At 43.6% G+C, this 26,668-nt stretch overlaps 1 protein-coding gene across 8 annotated transcripts in view; it reads left to right on the top strand.

The window, feature by feature from the left end:
* DENND2B (DENN domain containing 2B) overlaps positions 1–26,668 on the top strand; it is a 153,931-nt gene that overhangs the window by 116,331 nt on the left and 10,932 nt on the right. For all 8 annotated transcript variants that reach the window (XM_074543409.1, XM_026793134.2, XM_026793133.2 and 5 more), the window contains 5 exons: positions 346–455; positions 2,041–2,110; positions 8,102–8,179; positions 10,930–11,070; positions 14,379–14,527. In XM_074543409.1, coding sequence (XP_074399510.1) covers positions 346–455; positions 2,041–2,110; positions 8,102–8,179; positions 10,930–11,070; positions 14,379–14,527 — 548 coding nt within the window. The remainder of the gene's footprint in view (positions 1–345; positions 456–2,040; positions 2,111–8,101; positions 8,180–10,929; positions 11,071–14,378; positions 14,528–26,668) is intronic.

Raw genomic sequence — 26,668 nt, 5'->3', positions numbered from 1 at the left:
TTAAACACTGTGTTTAAATTCAGTTTCTAAATATTTCACTTTTCGGCTATATTAGGATTTGTTCCAAAACTTGCTGAAGTCAATGGAAAGACTTTTGCTGATCTCTGGCATTTCTCTTGTGCTCTTGCAGCAGAAAGGTATTTGAGTCAGGGCTGTGTTTTAAGTACAACAAGGGAGTTTCAGACAATTAAAAAAACGTAAAGCCTGTCCTGGAGTCATGCCTCTCTCTGCCAAGCACAAGCACAGGACAATGTGATGGCTCTCAGAGCTGCTCAGTGACCGTGGCCCTGAGCAGAGCTGCAGGGGACACCCAGGGCTGGCTGACCCTCGCTGTTCTCCCGGCAGCTGGAGAGGCCCACCAAGCAGATGCGGGAAGCGGAGGAGCGCCTCAAGGCCATCCCACAGTTCTGCTTCCCTGATGCCAAGGACTGGCTCCCTGTCTCTGAGTACAACAGGTGAGTGCTCCAGAGCTGCTCTGCACCCTGGAGTGGTGCTGCAATGGTGCTGGAGCGCACTGGAACAGCCTCAGCCTCATCAATGCCCAATTAAGGAAGCAGCAGTTTGAGTCTTGGCCACTTTGTGATCAAGCAGCTGTATTTAATTTTTCTTTCTTTTGAAGTTCTGTGTTCTTTTTCTTCCCTATTCTGCCTGCCTCACAGGCCTGTGTGGCTGAGGGGAAGAGGCTTGAAGGTTCCTCTGAGTGCTAAACTCAAAAGAATAAATGGAAGTATTTAAAATAGATCTTAAAAAGGATGGGGCCCTGCCCACCCCCTGCCCTAGTCATTCACCTCAGAGTGCTTGTCTAACATTGCAGGTTACCCCTTCATTTGGCTCAAAATGTTGCTGTCTGAGACTTTATTGGAGCTGTGCTCTGTCCTAGCAGAGAAGCCCTCTCCTTCCATTGGAATGAATGACTGCAGGAGAAGGGCAAGGAAAAAGGGAGACAGGCTTGCATTTTCTTTTTCCTTCAAAGTGACCTCAAAAAATGTATCATTTTTTCCCCCCTGCCCTGATATGTGAGAACTGGTTGATCCAAAGGTGTAGAGTGACAGGATAAGCAGAAGGGATGGAATTGTGGGATGATTTGGGTTGGAAGGGATCTTTAAAGGTCATCCAGTCCAACCTTTCTGCCATGAGCAGGGGCATCTTCAACTTGATCGGAGCCCTGTTGAGCTTGACCTTGAATACTTCCAGGGACAGGGCATTCACCACCTCTCTGGACAACCTGTCCCAGTGTTTTACCACCCTCATTGTAAAACATTTCTTCCTTTTATCTAGCCCGAATCTACCCAGTTTCAATTAAAAACCATTACCCCTTGTCCTATTGCTACAGACGCTATTAAAAAGTCTATTCCCACTTTTCTTAGAAGCCCCTTTTATGTATTGAAAGGCCTCAATAAGGTCTCCCCAGAGACATCTGTAATTATACAAACCCTGGCATTTCAGCACCAGGAATTGTTTTAAATAATAGCATTTAAAACTTGCAAAGCAGTCAGGAATGTTTCACAGCCCAGGCACAAATTCACAGATCACCCATCCCTTTACCTGTGAATTCACCCATGCCTTTACTTGTGCTGTTTTTTTACTGTAAAAGTGTTGTTTTACTGCAAAACTGTTGTTTTACTGCTCTGTCACAAATGGTATTTGCCCTAGGCAGAGGCATGAAATGAGTTGGATTTTGGAAACCCGTGTTGTTTCTGGATTAGAAAATGATTACTTTCAGAGAATATCTAAGATCCTTGTTTTAAGAACAAATCTCAGTCCAAAGACAGGATTGAACTAAAGGTAAAGGAGCATCGGAATACTGTCCTCAAAGTCTGATTCTCATATTTCTTCTGCACCCATCTCTTCTGATAAGACAGCTGGTTGTCCCTAACCATACCACTGCCAGAATTTTTCCACAGAGTGTGTCCTAATGATGAAGGCCTTGCAGTGGGCAGCATCTCTCACTTGATGAGTGTCCCTTGCTAAGTGCTCCACCTTGTAGCCATGCTGTAGTTCTGCTATAATCTCTGCAATGGGCAATTCCCTTTCTCCTAGTGAGACCTTCTCTTTCATGCTGACTGGGGAGGACGGGAGCCGGCGCTTCGGCTACTGCAGGAGGCTCTTGGTGAGTACATCACCCTCACTTCAGAGGGCAGAATCCTCTAGAAAAGGATCTACAAACTACAGGCTGAACTGAACGTGTCTCTCATGGTTTTGAAAGGAAACAGGGTTTTCTCACTCTGAAATTTGGAAATGTAAGGAGATCAAGTTGAAATAAGAATTGTAATGGCCATTTTAATCAGATAGATCCCAAGGTTTGTAGCGAATTCCTGAGAATGTGGAAAGTTTCTTGTGTGAGCACTTACTTCATAAATTCTTAATGCTATGTACTTTCAAGCACAATCAGAAATACTACAACACTGGAAACAAAGGCAAAGTTGGTATTTCTAAACATTTGTGAGTAGTGTTTATCTCTTAGGCAGCTGCTTACATCTCGAATGACTCTGCCAGCACTGTCATCAGACTGCAGCTCAGAGCCTTGCAACAGGCTGGTGCCAGCAGTGGGAAGTCTGGTTTCTCACACAACTTTCAGTCCCCATGATCAGGGGTGGTCAAGAGATGAGGTGGGGAGCCTACAAACAGTGTTGTCCCATCACCTGGAAGATCCCTGGACACTTGATAAACTGAGAGCACAGTAGTGTGTGTATTGAGGGGGAGGAATCTGCTGAGTGTGTTAAGGGAGGTGGAGTACAATGCAATTCTGGTGTCCATCCTGCACACCTGATGGGATGGCACAAAGCAGAAAGCAGTTGGTTGTCCCTGCACTGCCCTTGCACCTCCTGGATGGGTTTGGAGCTGTTTGTGAGTGACTGGATGGGAGGCCATGGCTCCTGTCCTGTTCTCATGGCTGTTGCCCACGCTGGGCTGGGGAGCTTATATGGATATTGGATGCTGCAGGAGTCTTTGGCTGACTCTCTGTGCCAAATGAATGTCTACAGCAGTTTGTAAATAGCTGTCCCCTCTCTAAGAGTGACTCACACTGGCACTTTCCCCTCCCTTCCCTTTCTGGCATGATTTCCCACCTTTTCAGGCAGGGATCACCTGCCTTCAGTAACTTCCAGCCAAGCACTCCCTGTCACTGGCACAGCACCCTCTGTCCTGCACTGCAGCTTGTGCTGACCCTGCTCTTCCCCTGCTCTCTGTCTGGGGCAGAGGCCCTGGCGTGCAGACTGCAGATGCTGTCTGTGTGTGGCTCCTCTATTTGTAAGAAGTTTCATTAAGCTAACATAACAGAAAACTTGTTTATCAGTTCTGGGGGCGGTGTTTGCCATAGGTAGCATCACAGAGACTCACTCTGTATAAAACAGTGTGTCACAGTGGGCCACAACAAGGTTGATGTGTGGGCAGGAAATGTCTCACTGAAGGCTTGTGCTGCAGTAAATCTAGGGCTGGTCAGGGGGTAACCCAGGGATGAGCAAGGAAAGCACCTAGAATTCATCCTTGCTGCTGTAAATAAGCATAACAAGATATAGGCCAGCAGTACAAATCAATTGTTTTTTAATGAGTTGTCATTTAAAAGGATAATAAGATCTTATTTGGGAAAAAATAACAAAACCTCTGAAAATGTTGGTTAGAATAAAATTATGGATTGTTTTCGCTCTACCAGGTGAAGGTGGTTTGAGACTTATCTTTCTGAGAGTGTCAGTACATTTGTAATCATGCACAGAGCTTGCCTCTGTGAAATGCCAAATGGTTGATCCTGAACCATGCTGAGACTGAAATAACCAGTGACAATAAAAGAGATTTATACACAGGAATGTTGAATCAGTTTTTCAATGAAACATTAACATGGGTTTTTTAAACTCATTTAAAGCTCAGTGAAATTCACCCTACATTAAGGACAACATAAAAATAGAACACTGACTTTCAGCTGATGCAAAAGATGGCTGAGTATATTAGGAAATACCAGGAACAGAATTAAATCAATACTGCATGCTTTTATATAATGGTGTTTTGAGACAGCATTGGAGATTTTTATCCTCCACTGGATAAGACAAAACTCAATCAAATAGCAAAAAGAAAAAGGGAAAATAAGTAGTGCTTTGCTAAATCTATCTTATAAAGCCAGTTATAAAGCAGATCTGCTGCTGCCACCTTGGGTGATCACTTAATTCAAGTTGCTTAATCTGGATTCCAAACAGAGAAGCCAGAAGATTCTGGCACAGAGAAGCGGACATGTCTCATCCTACTGGTACAGCCTCCTCAGCCAAGGAAAGGAAGGTGTGATGCCAGTGCTCTTGACCAGCTGTGCCCCTTGTGGGGCAAATGCAGCCCTGCCCTTCTGAGAGCAAAACTGGGGCTTAGTAAGAGAGGGCATTTTGGGAGCTGCAGAGAAACACCTCAGCATTTCTTCTACCTGGAAGAGTAGAAGAAAGTAGTGGAAAAGGCAAAAGTAGTACAAATCTTTTATTTTGGTGCTGCAACCTCCTCCTGTCCTGCTGGGAGAAATGTGGAATCTGGGTATTTACCTGAAATTTCTATAGGGTTTGGAAGTGTAACAATTTCATGTCCCCTGCAAAGGCCGGTGCATGGTGGGACAGCCTCACTAGTGTGTACCATGAAACCCCCTAAAATTCTTATAAACTGCTCCACTTTAAGCCAAGCCAGCTGCTGTGAGGCTAATTTCTTAGAAAATGTTCCTCAGCTGTCCTGGTGGGGGATGCTCTTGTAATACCCAGCAAGAGGTGTCTCACACCTTCTGGTGCATTTGGCAGCCTCGTTGGCAAAAGCTCCATGGCTGGCTGATCCTGTGAGGATGCCTGGCTGCTCTTCTGCAGGGTCTGCTGTGCAGATTCCTGCATTTAGGAAACAATAGTGTTTTGTCAGCCTTGCTCTCCTTTAGTGTGTTGTGATATGAACAAACTGTTCCACTTTTTTTTCTTCAGATCTCAGATTCTTCCAGACCTTTTCTGGGGTCTGTGTGCCAAAACTACCTCAAGGGATACAGTGACAATTATGTTTTGTTTGTTCTACAAATCCTGTACAGTATCCCCTTTAAATGTATTTATATTGTTTTGTTTCATTTTGGAACAGGATTAGCATGGAATGTAACCTATTGTCCCACAGCAGACAATCTGCATTTCCATAGATAGCATGAAATTTTCCAGTTACATCTTGATACCTCCAAGGCAATTCTGCAACAGCTTTTCTAGTGAGTGCACGTGTCAGCAGCAGAAATGATTTGGGCACCCTTGCAGGGGCTGTTTCATCCTACACCTCCCTTCCCTCCCACATAAAATTTGATCCTCCAGCACTTTTTTAGGCGGAGACAAGCCAGCCCCAGGAGTCCATGGAGGAGCAGCTGCCTGAATGTGGTGTGTACCTGAAAACATGGAAAGCAGTTGTTAGATGGGACTAACCTGCATTTGCTGGGGGCAGGAGAAGGGCACTCATTACAGTGTGTAAGCAACTTTTGTGGGGTGCGGACTGTTTATGGAGCTGCAAAAAGCTCATTGAAAAACCCTTTTTCTCCTTGCTCCCTCCCATCCTGCCCTTACCCAAGCAGTTTGACAGTCCTGTGTACACTGAGTGCTCTGGCACCCAAAGTTCATGTTTTACAGAACAAGAAGTCTTTAACAAGTGCTTTTGGATTTACAACACCCACAGTTTTCTCATGGTCACAATTTGGATTGGCCCTAACAAGGAATCAAGAGCCTCCATAGAAACTGATTTTAGCCTCCCAGTGTTGGAATTGTTCTGATTCCTGGCACCACTAAGGAATAGAATATCTCTGTTTCTGGATGTACTGGATAGTGCATGTGCTTTGCAAAGGCCACTTCCCTCACAGCACAGCTCAGTGCTATGGCTGACTGGGAGGAGATCTCTGAAGGCTCCATAGAATCCAAGCACATGGACAGGGAGGTGAGATTTGAAAGAGAAAAATGGGAGGCTTAGTTTTTGGAGCAAAAGCCTCTTGTTTTTCCTGTCAAAGATTTTGGAGTGGGCTTTAGTCAGTAATATTCAGATTAAACTCACTGTAAAAAAAGGTTGTCCTGAGCCATGTGTGGACCAGCCCTGATGCAGAGCTTGGCTTCTCCACCTCAGCCAAGTTCTTGTCAGTTTATGTTCGTAATTTTGGGAAACTGTCTTGCTATCATCAAAACTCATTAGCATTTTCATTCTGTGATACTGGACTAAGGCTGAAAATATCCTGGGCTCCACAAAAACAAATTGAAATGAAATCAAGCCCAAACCATCATCCCCTCCATCTCTCTTCTTTCAGGAGCAGTGCAGTGCACAGGGGCAGAGTCACTTGGGTGCCTCTCACCTGGGCTACTTCAGCATTTTGCTCTCCTGATCTGGACCCGTTCTTTGTGTGCAGGAGTGAGTCCTGGATGGACAGCATGACTCCAAGACTGTGTAGCCACCTTGTAGAGCACAGTCTGCCATTTGGGAGAGCTCCCTTTTGGGAAGAGAGGAGGTTACACTGGTCCTGACAGGCAGACCCCAGTGTCCCCTAGTCACAAGGGAGGATTCCAGGCAGGAGTGTCATTCATGTCCCACAGGATGATCTTGCCCAGGAAAGAAGCAAACTAAAGCACACTGGGTGTTTTAGGTCAGTCTAAAGTGAGGCGTAAACTGATGGCTCTGAGGGGAGGCTATGCGAAGGGTTGCCAGTGCTCTAAATTTGTCAAGTTCTGCCCCTTAGAATGGCTCTGCTCAAGGTTTTTGCTTGCTGCTCTTACAGCTGATGTGTGTGCATCTATGAGGCTGTGCTGTTTGCAGGAAAAGCTCTCTGAAATAACAAAAAAGGATGTCCTACACAGTGAGAGCAGGGAGGGAAGAATCCCAGCTCCCACAGACATGTAGCCTTTAAGACATTTGAAAGCAATGATATTTCATAAAGGAGAAACTTGGAGTAAGTGCTAAGCAGTTATTGTTTCTGGTCTTATAGATGACCCAGGAATGTGATGTTTTTACTGGCACTCAGTGAGACAGCTCTTGGCTGGGAGCTGTCCAAGGCTCCTGGCATGGCTTCGGCATTCCTGCAGATTTGACACAATGATTTTAACCAAAATCCCACATGCTTGATATAATCACTCAGTGCCTTTGGAAAGGATTTTATACCTAATATGGACAAAAAAGGGCTCTGCTTTTTCAGAGATGTGACGTGTAGTGAGCAGGTTTGGATCCAGATATAGACTCATCTGTATTCACTTAGCTTTGGAATTTTTTTTGTGATCTTTATTATAACAGGCAGGCACCTGCTGAGTGTCCAAGTCTAGAGTGCAATATTCAGGTTTAAAAAGCACAGCTAGCCCTCAGTTTCTCTTGAGTGTCATCTCTGTGGCATGTGAATTTCAAACACTCCATAGGGAAGTTGAGTACCAGTAGAGTCTAACAAGAGACAAAGTGGAATAGGCAGGGTAGCAGAGTCCAGCATGCTGAGGAAGTATCATTTGATTCTCCAGGATTAATCTTATGTGGGATGGTTATAGAGGATGGTCTCCACAGTTTCTCTTGGGGAGAGGCTAAGAGGGATGTGTATCATTGATTCATACCTGCCACAGTTTAAGTTATGTGAGTTTCATGTTTATCAGGAGTTGGTCTGAGGAAGTTAATGGTTTACTCATGCAGCCTGCTTTGTTTAGGTTGTGAGCTCCCTTTCTGTAGTTGAGCTCTCTCTGAGCACCATGGAGTGAGGGAGTGGGGACCTAAAGCCACCGTGACCTCCCTTGGTGTTGCAGTTCTCCTCTTGCAGCACACAGCCCCAGGGTGGCCCCACACCTTGTGCTGCAGCAGGAGCAGGGCACAGAGATAGAAGAGGCATGAGTTACAGCCCTGGTTCCATGTGCTTTTATGGCTGCAAGCTGGAATGAGGCTGGGATGCAGCTCCAACAGGCTGTGATTTCCAAAGGGGATAAGCTCTATCTGTGCCTTTCAGTCTCCTGCCTCATGGAAGAAATATGATGCTTTTCCAAGAGCAGCTCTTTGTTGGAGAAGCAAATAGTGAGAGATGCCACATGATGGCCAACTGTGTGGTCAGGGAGAGAAGTGTATTTCCTCATGGCTCCGCATGAATGTGTAATTCCCATCTCCTCTTTGCTGTTATCAGCCCAATGGAAAAGGCCCACGCCTACCCGAAGTTTACTGTGTCATCAGTCGCCTGGGGTGCTTTGACTTATTTTCTAAGGTAAGGAGATGGTTTTTAATATTGCTTTTTAATTTGATTGTTTACTGAGACACATCTGCAGTGATGAACCAGGCTGGAAGAATTCCTTCCTTTGATGGGAGGTAACTATTTTACAGTTGCTGTTTTGGATATTCCATTCCTATTATTTGGTAAATCAAAGAATGTCTTATTACTTCTGTGACTGAGGCAGAAATTGATTCAGAAAACATCTGGGTGTCTGTGTGATCTGGCTGACCAAAATTTTTCCATTGTTTTCTACAGCCGTTCTGTGCTGAGCTGTAATTCTTGGCATCCACAGTTTGTATGATGGGCCAGTACCACTTTTGCTCCAACACCGTCTGGAATGATGAGCTTGAGAAAAAAAGATTATTTGATATGTGAATTCTATACACTTAAAACTAGGGACAATTTTATTTTTTTTCACTCGAGGAGTTTAGGGGAAAGCACAGATGATCTTTTGATTGGCCCAATTTTAATTGATTGTGTTTTAATTTGCCAGATTTTCACTTCAGATATGGGAAATCTCTCAGAACTTTCACAGATTTTACCTGCTAATTTTCCTAGAAATAAAGTGGAGAAGAGCATGTAAATCATTGATGTTAAATAAAAGCATAGCATTTCTATTTTTCATATGATCTTATATTCATACAGAATATTATCTTTAAAGCAGGTTTTGAGTTTTTCTAGATAAAACTTTAACACATTTAACATTTGGTGAAGAACAACAGTTCGGTTGCAAATAGTTAATTGTAATTTTGCATCTGATGTCTTTCATAAAGCTCTGAAATCAAGGGTTTATGACAGTGTCTCTTAGATGTAATATGTATCTAAACCCAGATATCTGTGAGGGAAATGGAATGCATTGTTCTGGGAGGATCACCCAGCTCACCACACTTGTGGTGTGCACAGAACTCATAAGGCTTTTTGTTTGCTATTACATTTTTATCTAATTTAGATAGTGCTCTATTTTACAAAGGAAGATTTGGGAGAAGGAAAGAAAAATTAAGTATCTTCCTTAGAACCAAGTATCACTGCAGCTGAGGTATAAGGTCAGACAGCTGGCCCTCAATACAATGAATAGCTGTCTCTGCCTTACACTGTGAATGATGAAAGAGCGTGGGATATTAAATCTTGGATATTATTTATCACAAAAGCAAAAAGATTCCTCTGTTTTAAAATGTTTCTTTTCCTATTTCTGATAACTTTATTATCATTGCCTTCCACAAAGCCTTTCCTGCTCACTCATTGTTGTAATACCTATTGCTGAGACAGACTTGAGAACCACAGATATTTTAACTTCCTGCCAGTACATTTGGTCATGGTTTCAACAGCTGTTTCTGACCATTTTATCTCTTGGGATCTCTGTTCAACTTTTATTTGGTTTAAATGCTCCTTTTATTTGCGTTGTGAAGGTCTTTGGAGCCAGGCATATGACACACACATGACCCCAAGTCCAGCAACAAAATCATTAAATAGCCAACCCTGTGGCTGCAGGAACACAACTGAGTGCCGGCAGCATGCAGGAGCAGCAAGGGACCTGGGCACAGCCCTGCTTCATTGCTGCTTCCCACTGGTTTTGTTTGCTGAGGATGGCTGTGCTGCAAATGACATCCAGAGTGAAATCCATGGCCTCATTTACGGTTTTCTGCCACTTCCAAGGGCTGGAATGCAAGTTATGTACACAGGGCCAGCTTTGCTTTAGTTAGGCCTTCATTATGTCACAGAGAGGAAGGGGAAACTATGCACCAGTGAATGCCTCTGCTGGCATTTGGTGTCACCAGCTCTCCTTACAGGTCACCAGCTTGGCCTTAAGTGTCTTTTAATGTTCTGCTTCAGTGAAAATCATTTCCAAGAGAAACAAGAGAAAATGTCTGGCTCAGGCCCACTAACTCTTGTATGGCCTTTTCCTCTGGAGTGGTGGTTAAAGGATCACCTTGCAGGTCAAACCACCACCTGCTTTGAACCTTGCTTTCTGTCTTCTTTAGCTTTATCTTCTATATGCTCAGTCTAATGTGGGAAAACTTAGCTGTGGTCTAATCTATCTTGCCCTATGTGACCAAAGAGAGAAGAACATTATAGTCTCCTCTATATTTAAGAAGTTCCGTCTGCTTATTTCAAGACTAGATTGCCTGCTGTTTCATCAAGAGAAAATGCAGGCACCAGTGTGAACAGCTGGGTGTGCTTCAGGGGCAGCTCAGGGTCTCCAGCTCAGCACAGACTCTGCCTGACAGCCACTGCTGGGACCCTTTCAGGAGCCCTGTCCTACTGTCATGGTGGCAGCATTGCTTTCTGACTTTTTCCTGCCTCTCTCAGTTGAAATGGAAGAGATGCTCAGTGCACAAGAAAGTTTTTCCATTATATAAATTTCAAGATGTACCACTGACATGTGATGCTGACCTGGGCTGTGATCATGGGATTTGTCTTCATCTTTCTCTCCTTCAGCTCACCCTGTTGTTCAGGCATAATCCCAGCAATATATACATTCCTTTAGTCATATTGAGTCTTCTTTGAGTCTTCTTTCTCTTTTCCAGACTTGTTAATTCTTCCTTGCCTCTGTGTTAATAACATTCACAAACAGGCTTCATTTTGTAACAGAAAAACATGGATTGATGGTAATGAAGAAATACATGGCAGAGGAGACATAAACGTAGACCTGCCATATGTTTAGGCACACATGGGTCAAAGGATGCTTCAAAAGTCTATGTGATGCTGACATGTTCTGTCTCATTTATGTCTTACTAATGGACCAGATCCTGGATGAGGTTGAAAGGAGAAGGGGAATATCTGCTGCCCTGGTATATCCATTTATGAGAAGTCTGATGGAATCTCCTTTTCCTGCACCTGGAAAGACAATCAAAGTCAAAACCTTCCTGCCTGGAGCTGGAAATGAGGTAAGAAGCAACTGCAAACATTAAAAGTCAAAGCCTTACTCTTTACCACTCCAGGATCAAAACAGCAAAAGAAAAGCAGGAGAAGACAAACAAATCCTGCAGAGCTGTGGGGTGGCTAACCCTCAAAATAAGCAGAGTATGAGCTGCACTACTGTGGACATGCTAATGCTAGTTCCCATTGATGGCTATAGGCCAATTTATGGTTAGGTATTTATTATTTTATGTTTATTATTAAGTTGTGTGTAAGAAAAGCAGCCAACACAAATGTCCCAGTGTGCCAGGCCTAGTGCAGCTCAGAGACTGCAGCCTTGCTGGGCTTTACCACAGTGATAACAGGCCAGTGTGAGCTTCCCATGCTGTCTGTACCTGAGCACTTGAGCAGCTGCTTGTTATTTCAAACCTTGTTACTGCTGGTCCTGGCCATAGTAGGAGTGACCAGCAGCATTTAAATGGCTCTCCCTAGTAATAAATACCTTTAAACTTGCTCTCAAAGGAAAGTATGTCATGTAAAGCTCTTTTGTGTGCGTGTGCACACATATAATAGATGCCACTTCTTTTTATTCCTGACTCAAGTAGCTAGAAGCCTAGCATTAGACAACATGTGCCTTATTGGAAATGGCAGTATTGATTAAAAGGCTTTTTCAACTTGGGGCTGGCCAGCCATTTGCCATGTCAAATTCTGTTCTCTGAATGCCCCTATGTAAGAATAGAGTAGCTCCACTCAGATGGTCAAGCACATACAGGGGATTCATTACAGAAGACAGGAATATAATTTGTCCCAGTTATTAAAAACAGAGAGAAGAAACTCCCCTTTAGTGTTATTTCACCCTCCTTAGGGTTTTTTACTGTGCCTTTGTTATTTTTGCATTAAATTGTATTTTCTCTAAATGTAACGCCACTGACTTCAATGGAGTGGGGCTGTAATGTATGGTATGAAATGTACAGGGTTCCTTGTATAAGTGACTTGCAAGGCATTTTAAAGTCACATGCATTTTCTTCTGAAGAGGCAACATCTGAAAGAGTGATTGGCATAACAGGGAAAAGAGCTGACAATGCTTTTTCTGTGTGAATGTAACTGGGAGCCATGATCTGCAGCTTCTCTATCCTCTGCTCAGGCTTCTGAACTCTCCCAGAGAAAAATATTGAGATAATTCCAACAAACAAACAATTCTCTTCTGGCTGAGCTTTGCTCTCTGTTGTGCTAGTACAAACTCGTTATTTAAATGGAATGCACTGGCTTAATTAGGAACAGAATCTTATCCTCCCATTGTGGCTCCTCTTGCCTAAACAAAGATGGTGATTAATTGGGAAGCAGACAGTGTATTTCTTTGTGATGAGCAGACTGAGGCAGCAGGCTTTGCCAGGCAGCAGAAAACATCCCTGGTATTTGTAAAAGCTGCCATAACTTGCATTGCATCCTACCCTGCAGCAAGATTTTCGTGTTGGCAGGTTTGCAGTAGAATCAGCCCTTCCTGATTTGGCACATGCACTTGATTTGAGCTTGCAATCCCAGTGCTAAGGAATGGAAGTGGGCACCTTTGCTGATTGTGAGAAAGGGTTATGCAGCATTTCCAAGGAGCCATTCCTGGTACAGTCACTCCACAATTTCTTTCTTGCTGTTGTTTGGGGCAGCAGCAATGGGTGTCTATACATCACACTGTTCCTGTATTTCAGGCTTAAAAAAACCAAATCTATTTGATTTGATACAGACTGTTCTAAGAGTGGCTTTCTTTTTACAGTTGTGTTGCTGATCACAAACAATATCACAACTAAACTGATATGAACTTACTTTGTTTACAGTATCCTGTGATCTTGGGCATATTCTTAAAACAGTGTTTGTGAGGAATTCTGTAAGGGCTACTCCAGTTAAAACCTGATCCAGTCTGCTTGTGGAATTTACTGTCACGTGCATGAAAACATAAAACTAGTCTAAAGCAATAAAGTGATGGTGATTTTTGGACATATGGAAAGAAGATGCATGCATGTTCCCGTTGATATATATTCAGAGATTTCAACATGGCTTCAAGTTGGCCAACTTCTTCCCTTTCCCTTCTGTTTCCTCAAATTCCTCAATAGTCAATCATTTGCTCTCTTGTACTTCGTATTTTTCTCCTGTTACTCTCTTCTTCATGTTATTTTTCCCTCTTCTTTTTTCTGTCCTCTGTCTTCAAGTTCCACATCTGAACATGTCAATTGCAGAGTAAAGGAAGATGTAATAAAGGAATCAAGGAAAAGGCATTTGAGAAAAGGAAGGAGAGGGCCAGAGGTCATGGATGAAGTATGAAAATTAGACTGTAAAGGCATGTCACAACTCACCTTCTAAGACCTTGTCCTGACTCCCCAGTTAAGTATAAATATATATATGTATGTATATTTATATGAAAAGAGAAAGATTTTAAACATTATCTAGTGAATTGCACATTACAGAAGAGAGGAAATGAAGTAAATTGGGTTCAAAGTCTTCCTGGCCTTTTAGTTGAGTCCCAGGCTCCTATGTAGATGTTAATATGAATTGTTAGCCAAGTTCAGAACCCAATTTACCTTGACTTTATGGCTCTTTCAACCCTGTAAGCTTCCATCTCCAGTGTTTGATTGTTTACTTGCTTCATACTCTCAACTCAGCCAAGCTTTACATCCCTTACAGAATGTTTGGAAGGGGGAATTATGCTTCCCTTGGAGATGACAGCAGACAGTGCACACAGCTGTATTCTGGGAAGAATGGCATGCCAGGAATTGTGCAATACACCATTTTTCTGTGCCTGCACATGAGGAACTGGGTCACTGTGTGTCCCTTCAGGCACGGGGCAGTGCTGCAGTATAGCAGATATTTTCACCCCCAACTAAGGAGAGGAATGATGAGGAGGACCCCATCTTATCAGAAGGCTAATTAATTACTTTATTATACTATATTATTCTATATTATATTACACTATATTATGTTACATCCAAACTGAATCTGCCAAGCAGTCAACTGCACTCTAGTGCACAGAATCTTGTGACTGTCAGCTGACAGTCCCCACACGCACCCCTGGATTTGGGTCGTCAGGGAACAAAACAATCCAGTTATCAATTCTCTTCAGGTAAACAATCTTCCACGATGCATTCCACTTGTGAACAACACAGGAGCAGTAAATGAGATAAGAATTGTTTTTTCTTCCTCTGAGGTTCGGAGAGTGTGAATGTCAGAAATATTCTGGGGAAGAACTGTGCCTTGCTTTTCTCTGTGAGATGTGGGCGCCCTGCAGGGCCGGGCTGGCTGCAGGCCCCTGGCAGGCCGTGCTGACCCCGCTGTTGCTGGCTGTGTGCAGGTCATCGAGCTGCGGAGGCCCATGGACTCGCGCCTGGAGCACGTGGACTTCGAGTGCCTGTTCCGGTGCCTGAGCGTGCGGCAGATCATCCGCATCTTCGCCTCGCTGCTGCTCGAGCGCCGCGTCATCTTTGTGGCCGACAAGCTCAGGTGAGTGCTGCGGGCGCCCGGAGCACACATGCAGGTCGGTGCTGTCTCTGGATGCACAAGGCTTTAGGGAATGTACTGAATGGTTTCCAGATGTCAGGATCCTTTCACTGCAGGATTTAAAAGTCTTTTTACATCCATGGGTGTTCTGTCTTTCCCACCTGTAAAATGGAGATACAATTTCTCACCTTCTTCACAGTCAGCAAATGTTTGCACAGCAGTTTGACACAGTGTAGTGCCAGCAATGTTTCTGTCAGGTTTGGGACACAGAGTACTCATAAAGAGTAGCAGGAATTGTCACTGAGGTGCTTTACCTTGTGCTTATGCAGTGCAGGCAGGGAAGTGAGAGCTCCCCTGATTTGCTCTGTGCAATATGAGACTTTATGTTGGGGCTGTTTCAATTCCTGCCCTATAAAACCCAGCCAGTGCAAGTGTTAAACTGCTATCTCAGTGCTTCCCAACTATTTAGGATATTTTTCCTGGTGCTCATGTGACCTGGAAACATTTCCTTTTGGAAGCTCCATGCTAGAACATGCTAGAACATTTCCTTTTGGGCTCCATGCTAGAACACACCTTTTGCTTCCCTGCCCTTTGATTGTAATCTCCCCTCTTTGTTCCTCTGAAGCACGAACTCATCCCTAGGTTAAGGAGTGAGAGCCACATCTCCACATGGCCTTTCCCAAGGAAATGGGAGCTCTGTGTAAGCTGCACCCCTGCCCCACAGCAAAGAAACATCTTATTTTTTTGATGCTTCTGTAATCCATACAGAAAAGTGTGGGTAATGTAAAGAAGACATTCTTTTCTGTGGCATGATACATAATAAAAAAAGGCAAATAAAAGTAAAGCCTGTAATTTATTAGACTCAGGAACATCCAGCATCTTTTAAAAGGACACCAGAGGCTGTATGGGAGGTTAAAAACACAGATGGATCTACCCAAACAAATTCTGCTAAACATTTTATCAGTCCCGACCTCCTCTGAATGACCGCCAGAAACAATAGCTGCACTTAGTGGCCGCCAGTGTATATAATAGCAAAAATACTTTGCATAGTAAAAGCTTTACAACCTTTAAGGGAGAATTTCTTAAAGCTGCAGACCCTTCTCAGGTTATAAAGTTACTTCCTTAGCAGTCTTTTTTGTGTCTAGAACAACAGGAACATTTTATTTTCGTCCCTTCTCTTGTCAGTAACCCTTGGTTTAAATGACCATTTGGGGTGCCTTAATTTCACATAAACCTGTGATGAGAATTGTGTAACTAGAACAGGGTTTCTGCAGTACTTTAGTAGATATATGAATCACACCATGAATATTGGAGCAGGTAGCTTTAGAAATACTGTTGGTGTGTTCCTTCTGACTTTTTCTACAGCATGTTTATTCACCTTATTCTGTCTCTTTCTGTTTTGCCATTCTTTCAGCACCCACAAGTCTGACTGTAATTCAGATTGGCACAGGTCGGCATTCCTTCCAATGGCACAGCGATGAGAGTGGGAACTCACAGAAGTGGTACAGCAAAAGTGAGGGCCCTGCTGTGCAGCTGCCAACTAGTGCTCTGCTCTGGAGCTCCCAGTTGCTCCTCTGTAGTGTTCTGTGGATCACAGGCACAGTCCTGCAGGGAGGCCTTGCTGTGGGAAAGATCCTCAGCCATGAGGGATGAGACAGACAGCAGCCATTCCCTGGAACATTTCCCTGGGACAGCTGGCTTAGCCAATGTCATATGGTGCCCTGGGCACTGTCCAGGGAAAATCAACAATTAAACACACTTTGACAGGCTCAAGGTAGCTTGGCATGGAAAACAGTTGTGTTGCTGATAGTGAGGGCTTGTGGTAACCCAGGACTTTATCAGGCAGCCAGGGTTTTATACATTGCAGCCCTGGCTGGGAGTTCAGGCTTGCCTGTGCAATTACCTTGCTCTTGGTAGCTGCCTAGTCCCACAGGCCTTGGAGCATGGAATAAGATTTCTGCTCACAGAACTCTTATACTTATAGAAGAGTATATCACAGAACTTATACTCTTTTGGCACACAGAAATAGGGCACCAGGAGCAACAGGAGCCAGGAATTATAAAGATCCCTTTTGGTAAACATATATCCCTACACTGTGCTCTCCTGCAGAAACTGTTCTCCGGTGAGCTGTTTTTTCTGTCAGAGAGGGCCATGGGATAAAGGCCATAACACAGGAGAAAAGAGAGGATTCACATGGATCTGAGAGGCTTGGGAGGTTTTGTGCTTGCTCCTGTAAGAAGGGACAGAACTTTCCTTACAAGAAGGGCTTATGTTCATATGCTTTACTATATTCACATGTTCCCTTTATTGTATGTATATACTTGGTTTCATTTGGTAAGAGGGTGGCAAAATCTGATGTGGTAGATAAGGTTCTGCATTTTGTGGATCCTGAGCTATTCCTCTGACCTGCTGAGTGTCACATGCTGGAAACATAGCACCTCTTCCTTATCCTTTGTCTGCTCTGTCTGGGATCCCAAACACTCTGGGATGGAGACCACTTCCTGCTCTGTGTGTGCAGCAGCTCTGCTTTGTGCACTGTGGTCCCTCTCAGCACAGGGATCTAGGAGGTACTGTAAACCAGAAACTAATAATGAGTCCTTTGACAAGAGCCTGGAGAAAGTGACAGTGGATTTAAATTCAATACTTACTGAGATTTTCATGGTTTAAATAGGGATGAAGTCTAAAATGAAACACTCTGGCTTTGAGCTAGTAACTGTCTTGGAACCTTTGCCTTGTCTGACATGAGTTTTATTTATGGGCATCCTAGCTGAAACTGGAGTTTACCAGTAATGTGGGAAAAAAAGAGAAGCTAAATATCTCACAGGCCCACTCTGTGCCCAAAGAATGAGAGCAGGAAATTAAAGTGATTTTACAAGGGTTTGATTTCTGTGTGTACCCAAAAACTAGCTTAGAAATAAATGATGGTGGGGTTTAGGCTTCAGATAATAAGATGCAGTGGGCTTTTGTGGCTGCCTGTTTCCAGCAATAAATGATTTCACACATTATACAAGTCTGGGAGAGTCATGCCTGGTGAAGTGAGATTCATTCAGTAAGTTGTTATTTATGGTTCTTACAGTGCCCAGAATGTGCCAGAATTTAAAGTCCTTGATCTTTGCGAGTAGAGATTGTTGTTAACACAGAGTGTGATGCTCCCAAGTACTGAGGAAACAACAGCAAAGTTCTGAATGACAGCACTGTGTGGCTGCCCTGGATAGATATGTGCAGTTAGGTTTGGGTATTTTTTCCCCCAATAAGTTGATTATGTATTTTTTCTGCTTGAATTTGGGTGAATAAATCCCTGCAGCTATTTGCTCACCTTGAAAAATGAATGTGAACCTGCCAGCAACCTTTCAGAATTTTGCTTTCTGTGAACAGTGGAGCAGACAACAGAGAAACAAAAATAATGATAAAGAAACTTGGAATAAAAGTAATAATAGTAATTGTAATAATAATAATAATATCACAGCTCTTAAAAAGGAAACTTAAGGCTCCAATTCCTTAAAAATCTGCTGAAAGCACAGCTGATGTGTTATGCCTCATGCCAGCTGTAATCCCTGTCCCACTGGGACCCCCTGTTTATGTTCCCCACATTCTGCCTGTTCACCCCAGCTCTGGAATAGTCCTGTGCCTGCCAGCTGCAAAGGGGGGCTGCTCCTGTGCCATCCTCTGGGGTTTGAGAGGCAGCAGATGCAAAACCAGTGGGGCCTGGGGCTCTGGAACATTGACCTTGCTGCAGGCACAAAGGTAGCAACAGAAAATAAATAGAAGGCAAACACTGGAAGAAAAACATTTCTGTGCTTGTTTTAGTTTTATGCTGGGGAAACAAATTTGTGGACGTGTTTGTTGAGGAGGTGATGTATCCATGTGTGGGAGAACAGTGTCTTTGCCTTTTCCCCTGAATGTTTGGAGAGGGGAAGGGAAGGCCCTGGACATAGCAAAGCCCTTTTGTTATAAGCCCATTTTTTATATATATAAACCACTCTTGCTGTAATCCACTATATTGGGAAGGACTCTGAGGATATTTTGCTTACATTTCACATACGGGTCCAGTCCAATGCCAGCCACAGTCAGTGGGAGTGTTTGGATGAAGTTTGTTTTTTTGCTATGGATCCAAGTCCTCCAATATTCTTCTTTTGAAAACTTTTGGGGCTGTGAAATGCTTCTATAGAGCCCCTGCTCTTGTAAAAGACAAAACAGCTTCTCATTGTTGTGAATTTTGGTTTTATATGAGGTATATTAGCTACTTCTCAGTGAAGCAGCAGCATGGGCCTCAGGGAGAAAACCCTAACCCTGCTCCTCCCCACAGCATTTGGAACGGCAGGAGGAATCTGTCTTCCAGCACCATTGTAGAAAGTCCAGGCAGGTCCCAGACCTGAACAAAGGTTACAGGCTGGAGACAGAAAAACTGACTAACACAGGACAGAGCAGAAATATGTAAATAGTGGGGAAGTCATCCCACAGGCATGTCTCTGTTCACTCTGGAGCACAGGAGGAGCAGAGTGTTCTTGTGTTCAAGGGCAAAGGCTCTCAGAACACAGCAGTGTTTCCCCATTCTCACGCACAGGCACAGATCAGGGCTGGCTCTGCTGTGCCCAGCATGTTCAGGGAGTGGTGATGCCTCTCCCCATGCTTGAATCTGTTGTTTTGGGGCAGGCTAGAAGCTGGCAGCAAGAGCTGAGAGGTAGCCTGGTCCTTATTTCTTGGTGCTTACCTAAAAAACATCCTTTAACCTAGCAGCCAAAATCATAGCATGATCTTGTAGCTCAAGTTAAAATGTGCAAATTTAAATAAGAGATGAATGGCAGTGTTTTAGTAGTAAATCATTGCTCCTCAGTCCAGTAGCAAGGTCAAGTGGAAAAGCAAGAATAGCTAATTTCTGGGGCAACTTACTACAGTGCAAGCTCATTCTCTATTTCTTTATTGTTTCTTTTTTATTAACAAAAGTAGGATTTAATTCTTACAAACCAATCATGGCCATGACAGGTCTGAACAGCTTCACCAACTGCCTGGGAAAGCTCCTTTCCAGTAGCTGTCATCTTGTAGCACTTGCAAAATCTGCCAACCTGCAGCTTAAAAGGTAAAAACACTTGAATTAGCACAGAGAGGTGTGCTAATAGAGAGGTAAATAGATGTGAGCTTTGGCCAGCAATAAAGACTTCCTTTACTTTCCCCATCACCAGCAAAAGAAGGTTGAGAGAAATTTGACAAAAAATAAATGCCAGAAACCAGCTTGTGAGGGAGAATTTACTGCTGTCAGTCTCTGACTGGTCTGTGCCATTTCTGAGCACAGGCCACAGGGTCTTGGTAGTCTTTTATCAACTGTTCATTAAAGATGATGTTTGGAGATGCAGACTGCTGCACCTGTGGAATGGGTAATAGCTCCCAGATCTTCTCTCTAAACCCAGGAGAAGTATGGATGGCTGACATTTCTTCTGGTGTATTTTTATCCAAAGAACTTGAAGAACTATCTTAATACTGTCAGGATTATTGTGCTTGTCTGGTCTGATATGCTGAAGATAAGCTAGAGAATTTCTTTCACTAATTTCTGCAGTGGAAGGAAGGAGCCCTTGTATAATTATCCAGTGTAGACGGAATTTATTCTACAGCAAAAACATCCATTTCTCATGTATGTAACCAGAGAGTTTCTGTTTCCTCCAGTGAGAGCCAGACCAGCCCTTGTTCAGGGGGCTAGCAGAGCAGTCTCCAAGATTCTTGAGAGAAATTTTGCACTTTTCTCCCTCTTCTCAAGAGGTAACTTACATTTTGTACCACTTGGATTACTTTGTCCAGCACTTAGATTGGTGATGGCTGATGCCAACACAGCAGCTGTACATGGACAGTAGGAAAATGTATGTCAGGCAAAAGGGACAGACAAGAAACAAAATGAACATATAAAGTCTCTGGCTTGTTTAATATTCCACAGTCCCAGAGAAAACAACCTAATGGTAACATTTTTAATATGCCATGTCCCAAGAAGGGTACAGCTTGTATAATTTTCCTTTTCTTCCTTCCCTCCTCCCCTGCTTTCCAGTGGTATTTATTTATGTCACTCCAGGCTTTGGCCAATGCTCTACAGTGGGAAAACATAATTTTTCCATTTTCAATTTGTGCAAAAAAATTCCTCTCCCTTCCCCATGAATGGAAATGGGATACAAAGACAGCCCTGCTGCTTGGTAATTCCCTTCTGGATTGCTTATTGGCACAATGTGGCAGTAAATTGCAACATCTTCCCAACTTCACTTTTTGCTCCTTGCAAGAGGATACAGATTCCCTCTTTTCAGCTTTTAAATGAGATAGATTAGGGGGAGATTGTTCCTCTCCTCACTGGTTACTACCTAGAAAAATGCTTCACCCTGCTTTACAGCTGTCCTGCTGTTAACAGTGGAGCAATGGCCTGGGAATCTGATACCCTCAGTGTGAGCAAAGACTGGTGGGAGCAAAGGTCCCAGTGTGGAAAGAACAAGGAGTTAACTCTGCTCTGGAGCACCTGCTCTGAGACACTTTTGTTCTGGATTCATGCTAACAAATTGTCCTGCAGGAAAAGGATTGGAGGATGTTATCTGTGGATACAAAGGATAACTTCACACTTGGAAATGTTTGTTTTTTCTTGCAACCACTTGACAAAGCTTGGGCAGGTAGCTGATGTGTCAAAGCAATGACTTTTTTCCCCAAATCCCATTTTCTTGAAAAGGCAAGTCCTCATTCTGTAGGGCACTTTGCATGTCTCTTTCTCCAGGGGCTTTCATGTGCCTTGCTTACACACAGGTATTACAGCAGCAAAAAATAATGCCTTTGTTAATACCACAATCCCCTTTAATCACCTCTTCTCTGCTTTCTTTTAAATTAAGTACTTCAAAGCTACTCTCTGAGAGAGGGAGAGCTCTCCTAAAGTATTCTCTGCTCTGCAGCTCTCAGCTCCATGGGATGCAGCCTTGGTCTTTGCCTGAGCCAGGGTTGTGCTCTGCAGGTTATCTGTAGGACCCCACACTGTCACTCAGGTGCTCTCCAAAGGGATGGAGAGCTGGTTCTGAAAATGCAGCTCTTACTGAACTAAAATCTGACAAATGATGTAATTTTTGGAGATTTTTGCAAAATTTGGATGAAAACCAAAAAGATAGCCTCTTGTACAGTCAGAATGAACCTACACTTACTCCTTTTATATGTTCTAATGAATTGTTTAATTATCAAACATTGAAAATCTGAATTACTTTATATGACTGAAAAATCCACTGGCTTTAAAGAAAGAACCTCTGAGGGCACATCATCTTCCATGGTGTCCACCGCTGTGAAGCTGTGGGAGCACGTTCAGTGTCAGTGATGGATCCATGCTGGGGGTTAAAACAGCCCAACCAGGACAGGATGTTGCACACTAAAGCTGAAGGGCATGTGGCCAGACAAGAGTTTATCAATGAAGATGTTGCCCACTCAGTTTTCTGTCAAGTACAAGAAGGAAGGACCAGTAAAGCAGCCCAGATGATGACACAAAATGTTGGGCAATTCTGCTCCATGAGCAGTGCTCCTTGGCACTGCAGTGAGGCAAACCATGGCTCTGTGAATCCAAGTCAGGGAAAACAATTGCAGAAAGAGGGTTGTAACCTTTAGTTCATCATAAAAAAATTTCCTCCTAGGAATCATCAATAGCACAAAGGCATTGCTGCCTCTGCTCTCCATAACTCACCTTCAGTAGTCACTGGACCTGTCCCAAAGTTAAGTGCGTCACTGATAAGGAACTGCAGCCCTGCTTTTGCCAGACAGGTGAGGACACACTGGGATTCCTTTCTGAGAGGTTTACAAACTTGGCTGTTCTCCTGCTGCCCTGTAGGAAGCACCACACAAAACCTGAAGTGGGACTTGTTACTTGTAAGAGAAGGCTTGGGTTTGAGTTTAGCTCCTTTGCATGGGCCAAAACTGCCATGTGAGTGGTGTGAAGGTTAAACAGCTTCACTCTTGGAGCTGAGAGCATAGCTAAAGGATTTTGGAAAGGACAATAACTGATAATTGGCCTGATGTGATGTGGAAAATATGCATTTCCTCAGTCTCAGTGCCCCCCTCTCCCTGCCAGTGTTATCACTTGTTTACATTCCATGAGATATCACAGAGGTCACTTGCAGCAAATATGTCAGCATTCAAATTAGGGAAGCCACTGTGGTTGGACTCTGCCCTTCACTCTGGCACCAGCAGAGTTTGGTTCTCCGTTCTGCACCAGGCTGCTGCTTGCCAGGAGAGGGGAGTGTGGATGGACCTGAGGCTGAGGGCACAGGTGCCAGGGCAGCCCTGCTGGCTTGGCAAAGCAGCCACCCACCCTAGCAAGTGTTCACTTGCTGAGCAAGGTTCTTGTTTTGTCCAGCTCCTGTGCAGAGTGAGGGATTTTCACCTGCTTCTGGACTGAGCTGTGGCCTCACTGCTGGGAGTACATGTGGATATTTGTCAGGTCTGGGTGAGAGATGTTCCAGCCCATAACAGACAGGGAGATCTGCTCTTTGTGCTTTGGGGAGCTCCTTACCCTGTGCCAGAGGTTCACTGTAGCAGCAATTCTTGCAGTGTGTGTGATGATTCAGCTGTGAATTGTTCAGAACAGGCTGCTGAATTTGAGATGGGCCAAATGGACCTGCCTCACCATGATCCTCACATGGATTGCATGTGTTCCCATCCATCATCACATTTACACTGGAGAATTCCCAATTTTATTCAAACACAGCCTTCCATTGGTGGGTCTCCTGTGCCATCAAGAGAAAAAGCAGCCTAAAATACGCACAGATTTGTCTGTGTTTCCTGAAAAGAAGGGTATTGGGTACTGATCAGAGATACAAATTAGCTGCATACTTTAGGCCAGCTACTAAAGACCTCAGGTGGTGACTCTTAGTTCACCTCTTATTAAATATTTGCTGTATAAAATAAATGCAAAATATTACTCTGGCTTTTACAGTCCAAACTCATGCAATTTTCCATGGAATATGAACCCATTATTTTGATTTTAAACATCTTATTGATTAGTGTAGAGAAATCAGATTTATTAACAGGAAAATCAGCAACTTGAGAGCTCTCTTTTAGGTCACGCATGCAACCACTCCATCCTAAACTTCCTGCAGACACCCAGATTTTCACAGATTCACTTGAAGGTCAGGTGAGGAGAAGTGTTTGGCAGCAGTAGGGGAGTCCTCCCCCCTGTGTACCCCTACACAGAGCTGGACCCTTTACAGAAGGATTCTGCCACAGGGGATTCTCAATCCAGGACGTTAAAATCTAATTATTTGACTTTAAAAATAAATTGTATTCTTAAAATTAAAAAATGTATTAATAATACATTAACATGAAACTACAATATTTATTAGCTTCAAAATTACAGTCTCTAGTTCCAAACCACCTTAGAAAGGCTTGAAGGAACCTCTGTAGTTTGCCCAGCCCCTGAAGGGCTTCTAGAAAAGTAAAAAATTATTCAAATTTCCAAAGCTTCAACATGCCTTGCTGATGAGAGGCAGCCTTTGCAGCAGCCTCTCCCACAGCAGTGAGGGAACTTGTGGTTCACAAGGTGTTATTATGTCTTGAGGGCTGGTCTGATTAAAACAGAAGTGGGAAAATAAAGGTCTTTGAGGCTTTATTTCAGCAAAGTATTTCAGCACAGTGAAAGTAAATTAAAGCTGAAGCTTCTGCTGAAATACTGTGTTGAATCAAAGCCTAAAACAGTAATTTGCCTGTCCCCTCATGCTTTAATTGGTGAGGTGAGGCATGACCTGATTGCAACTCCTGCTGCTCTGTAGTCATTGGAAAGAATTATTTTATTAGTGCCCAGATTATTTACTGCATTAGAATTAATTTGGGCCAAACAAAAATATGTTAAGACCAAATTCTGGTGTTTATATTGGTCATAATCTTTTTCCTCTCAGGGACAGGTAAATGTATTTGTTGTGGAAGAAACTTTTCAGTTTCAGAATTTTTCCTGATAAAACTGTGGGTTTGTGTCTGCTTAGCAGCAGTGGCTGAGGTGTAGAGCGCTGGTTGTATTTGATTTCCATTTGATTGTCAGCAGTGGGCTTTGAGCTTCTGTCACCTTCAGCTGTCCTGGTGTGTGACCTTCCCTCCTGCAGCCTCTGGCCCTCTCAGCCTCTCTGGTACTGACAGAGGAGGAGCAAGTGGCATCTGACAGCCCCACCTCCTTCCATCTGTCTGTAGCAACAAGGAGGGACCAGTTTCACCTTGGCATCATATGTGTGTGATAGCTTTAGTCATGTTCATATTAAATGGTTTTCCCTGGTCCTTGCATTGTTCAGCCCAGCCAGTCACTGTCTTGTCCCTTAATTCTCCATCCCAGCCTCTTTGCCCTCAGTTTCCTTTTCACCTGCTCATCAGGCTCATTTTGTCTCCCTCCCCTCCCAGGTCTACATCCCAGATCTTAATTTTACCTCCTTGCATTTAATTCAGCCTTTTCCTTTTCCTTTTCCTTTTCCTTTTCCTTTTCCTTTTCCTTTTCCTTTTCCTTTTCCTTTTCCTTTTCCTTTTCCTTTTCCTTTTCCTTTTCCTTTTCCTTTTCCTTTTCCTTTTCCTTTTCTCTTCCCTCCCCTCAGGTTCTCTGCAGGAAGAAGAAGATCTCTTTCTCCCAGAGGAACCTTCATTTCTCAGTGTAGCCCAAGGCTACAGAAGGAGGTTTTTCCTTAGTGCTAACAATTTATTCTGAAGAAATTAGCAGCCAAATAAGGCTCTTTTTAGTATGCACAACAAAGATTTTTTAAGACGGCTTCTAATATAGCCAAATCAGAGTGAGTTTAGACATCACTAGGTAGGAGTCCTTAGCACACAGGGCACTCCCTCCTTCACAAAAAAATTGCAGCAAAGATGTTTAATATAACAAAATAATGTATAATTTCATTTGGTTTTGGAAATAAACTGATCTGATATCAAGCAAGGGGGAATTGGATCAGTTGATCTCCTGAAGTTTCTTCCTACCTGAATTATTTTGATTCTATATAACCTTGCTTTAAATTGGAAACCAAAATGGTTATCCAGAGGCAGACACACAAGCTCAAAAACATCACTGAAAAAAAGTCAAATTTTCAATCCATATAATGTGAAATTGAGCCTTACAAATGCAAGCAATCCTACAAATAGGGAGGTATCCCACAGCCATCAGGAATGGCAGCCCTTAAGGGTTAATTCTTGTTTAAAAAGCTGCAAAAACATGCCATTTCTTTGATTTAAGTCAAAAGACAGGAAATGAAGATTTTTTCCCCCAATTAAACATCCTAGCAGTGGTAACAGAGAAACAGCGATGATTTTGTATAGGAAGAATTTGTATTTGTCATGTCTGATAATTTTATACTGGCTGGAAAACTGGAGATGTCCTGCACCATTACAGCAAATGAAGTCTTGGATTCTTATTTTATTCCTCTCTGCCCTTTTTGGTGAGTAGTTGGTGGTATGTGGGTTAACAAAAACTGTACCCTCACAGCACAGAACCTGGAATGAAGGACAAACCATTAATGTGGGGGCTCAGGGGCCCTCAGGAGCAGAGCACCTGGGGATCAGGGGGAGTCCTGGAGCTGAGCACCCACACTCTGGAGCAGGGAGAAAGCAGTAACATGTCCCCATTGTCACAGCTTTTCCAGGGCCAGGGATCCCAAGGCTTGCTTCCAGAGCTGACCTGCAGGAATGCTGCAGGAGCTCACTGCAGCCAGCTGGAGTTTGGAGACTGTCACTTCTGACACTAATTTTTCATTTATGTCTTGCCCCTGATGCTATTACCTCGTCTTATCAACCTGATTAATAATGCTGCTCTTATTTATTCTTATGAACTTAGAGAAACCTTTATTTTGTCAGGGCCTTGGAGTGCACTGGATCCAGCACAGCACAGCACTGCCCTGAATTACTGCCAGCACAGCAACAGCAGTGCTGCCTGCTCTCCATCTCCACACAAAGTCTATCAGGCTGCCACAGATTTTACTTCCACTTGCCCTTTACTTGATGCTTTTCAAGTTTTCTACTTTGTCCTTTCCACTTCTGCAACCTGTATGTGCTGGAGGGGAGCTGGGCTGAGCCCTTGGCCTGCAGCCTCTCCCCAGAGTCCTTCAGAGTCCTCTGCAAACCTCTCAGACTGTTTTATCTTGCAGAGTTGTCACAGACCTCTGTGAGAGACTGGAGTTAATCCAGGAT

Source organism: Zonotrichia albicollis, chromosome 6, assembly GCF_047830755.1.
Source record: "Zonotrichia albicollis isolate bZonAlb1 chromosome 6, bZonAlb1.hap1, whole genome shotgun sequence".
In the NCBI taxonomy this organism is placed as follows: Eukaryota; Metazoa; Chordata; class Aves; order Passeriformes; family Passerellidae; genus Zonotrichia; species Zonotrichia albicollis.
This window is presented reverse-complemented; position numbering and strand designations above follow the sequence as displayed.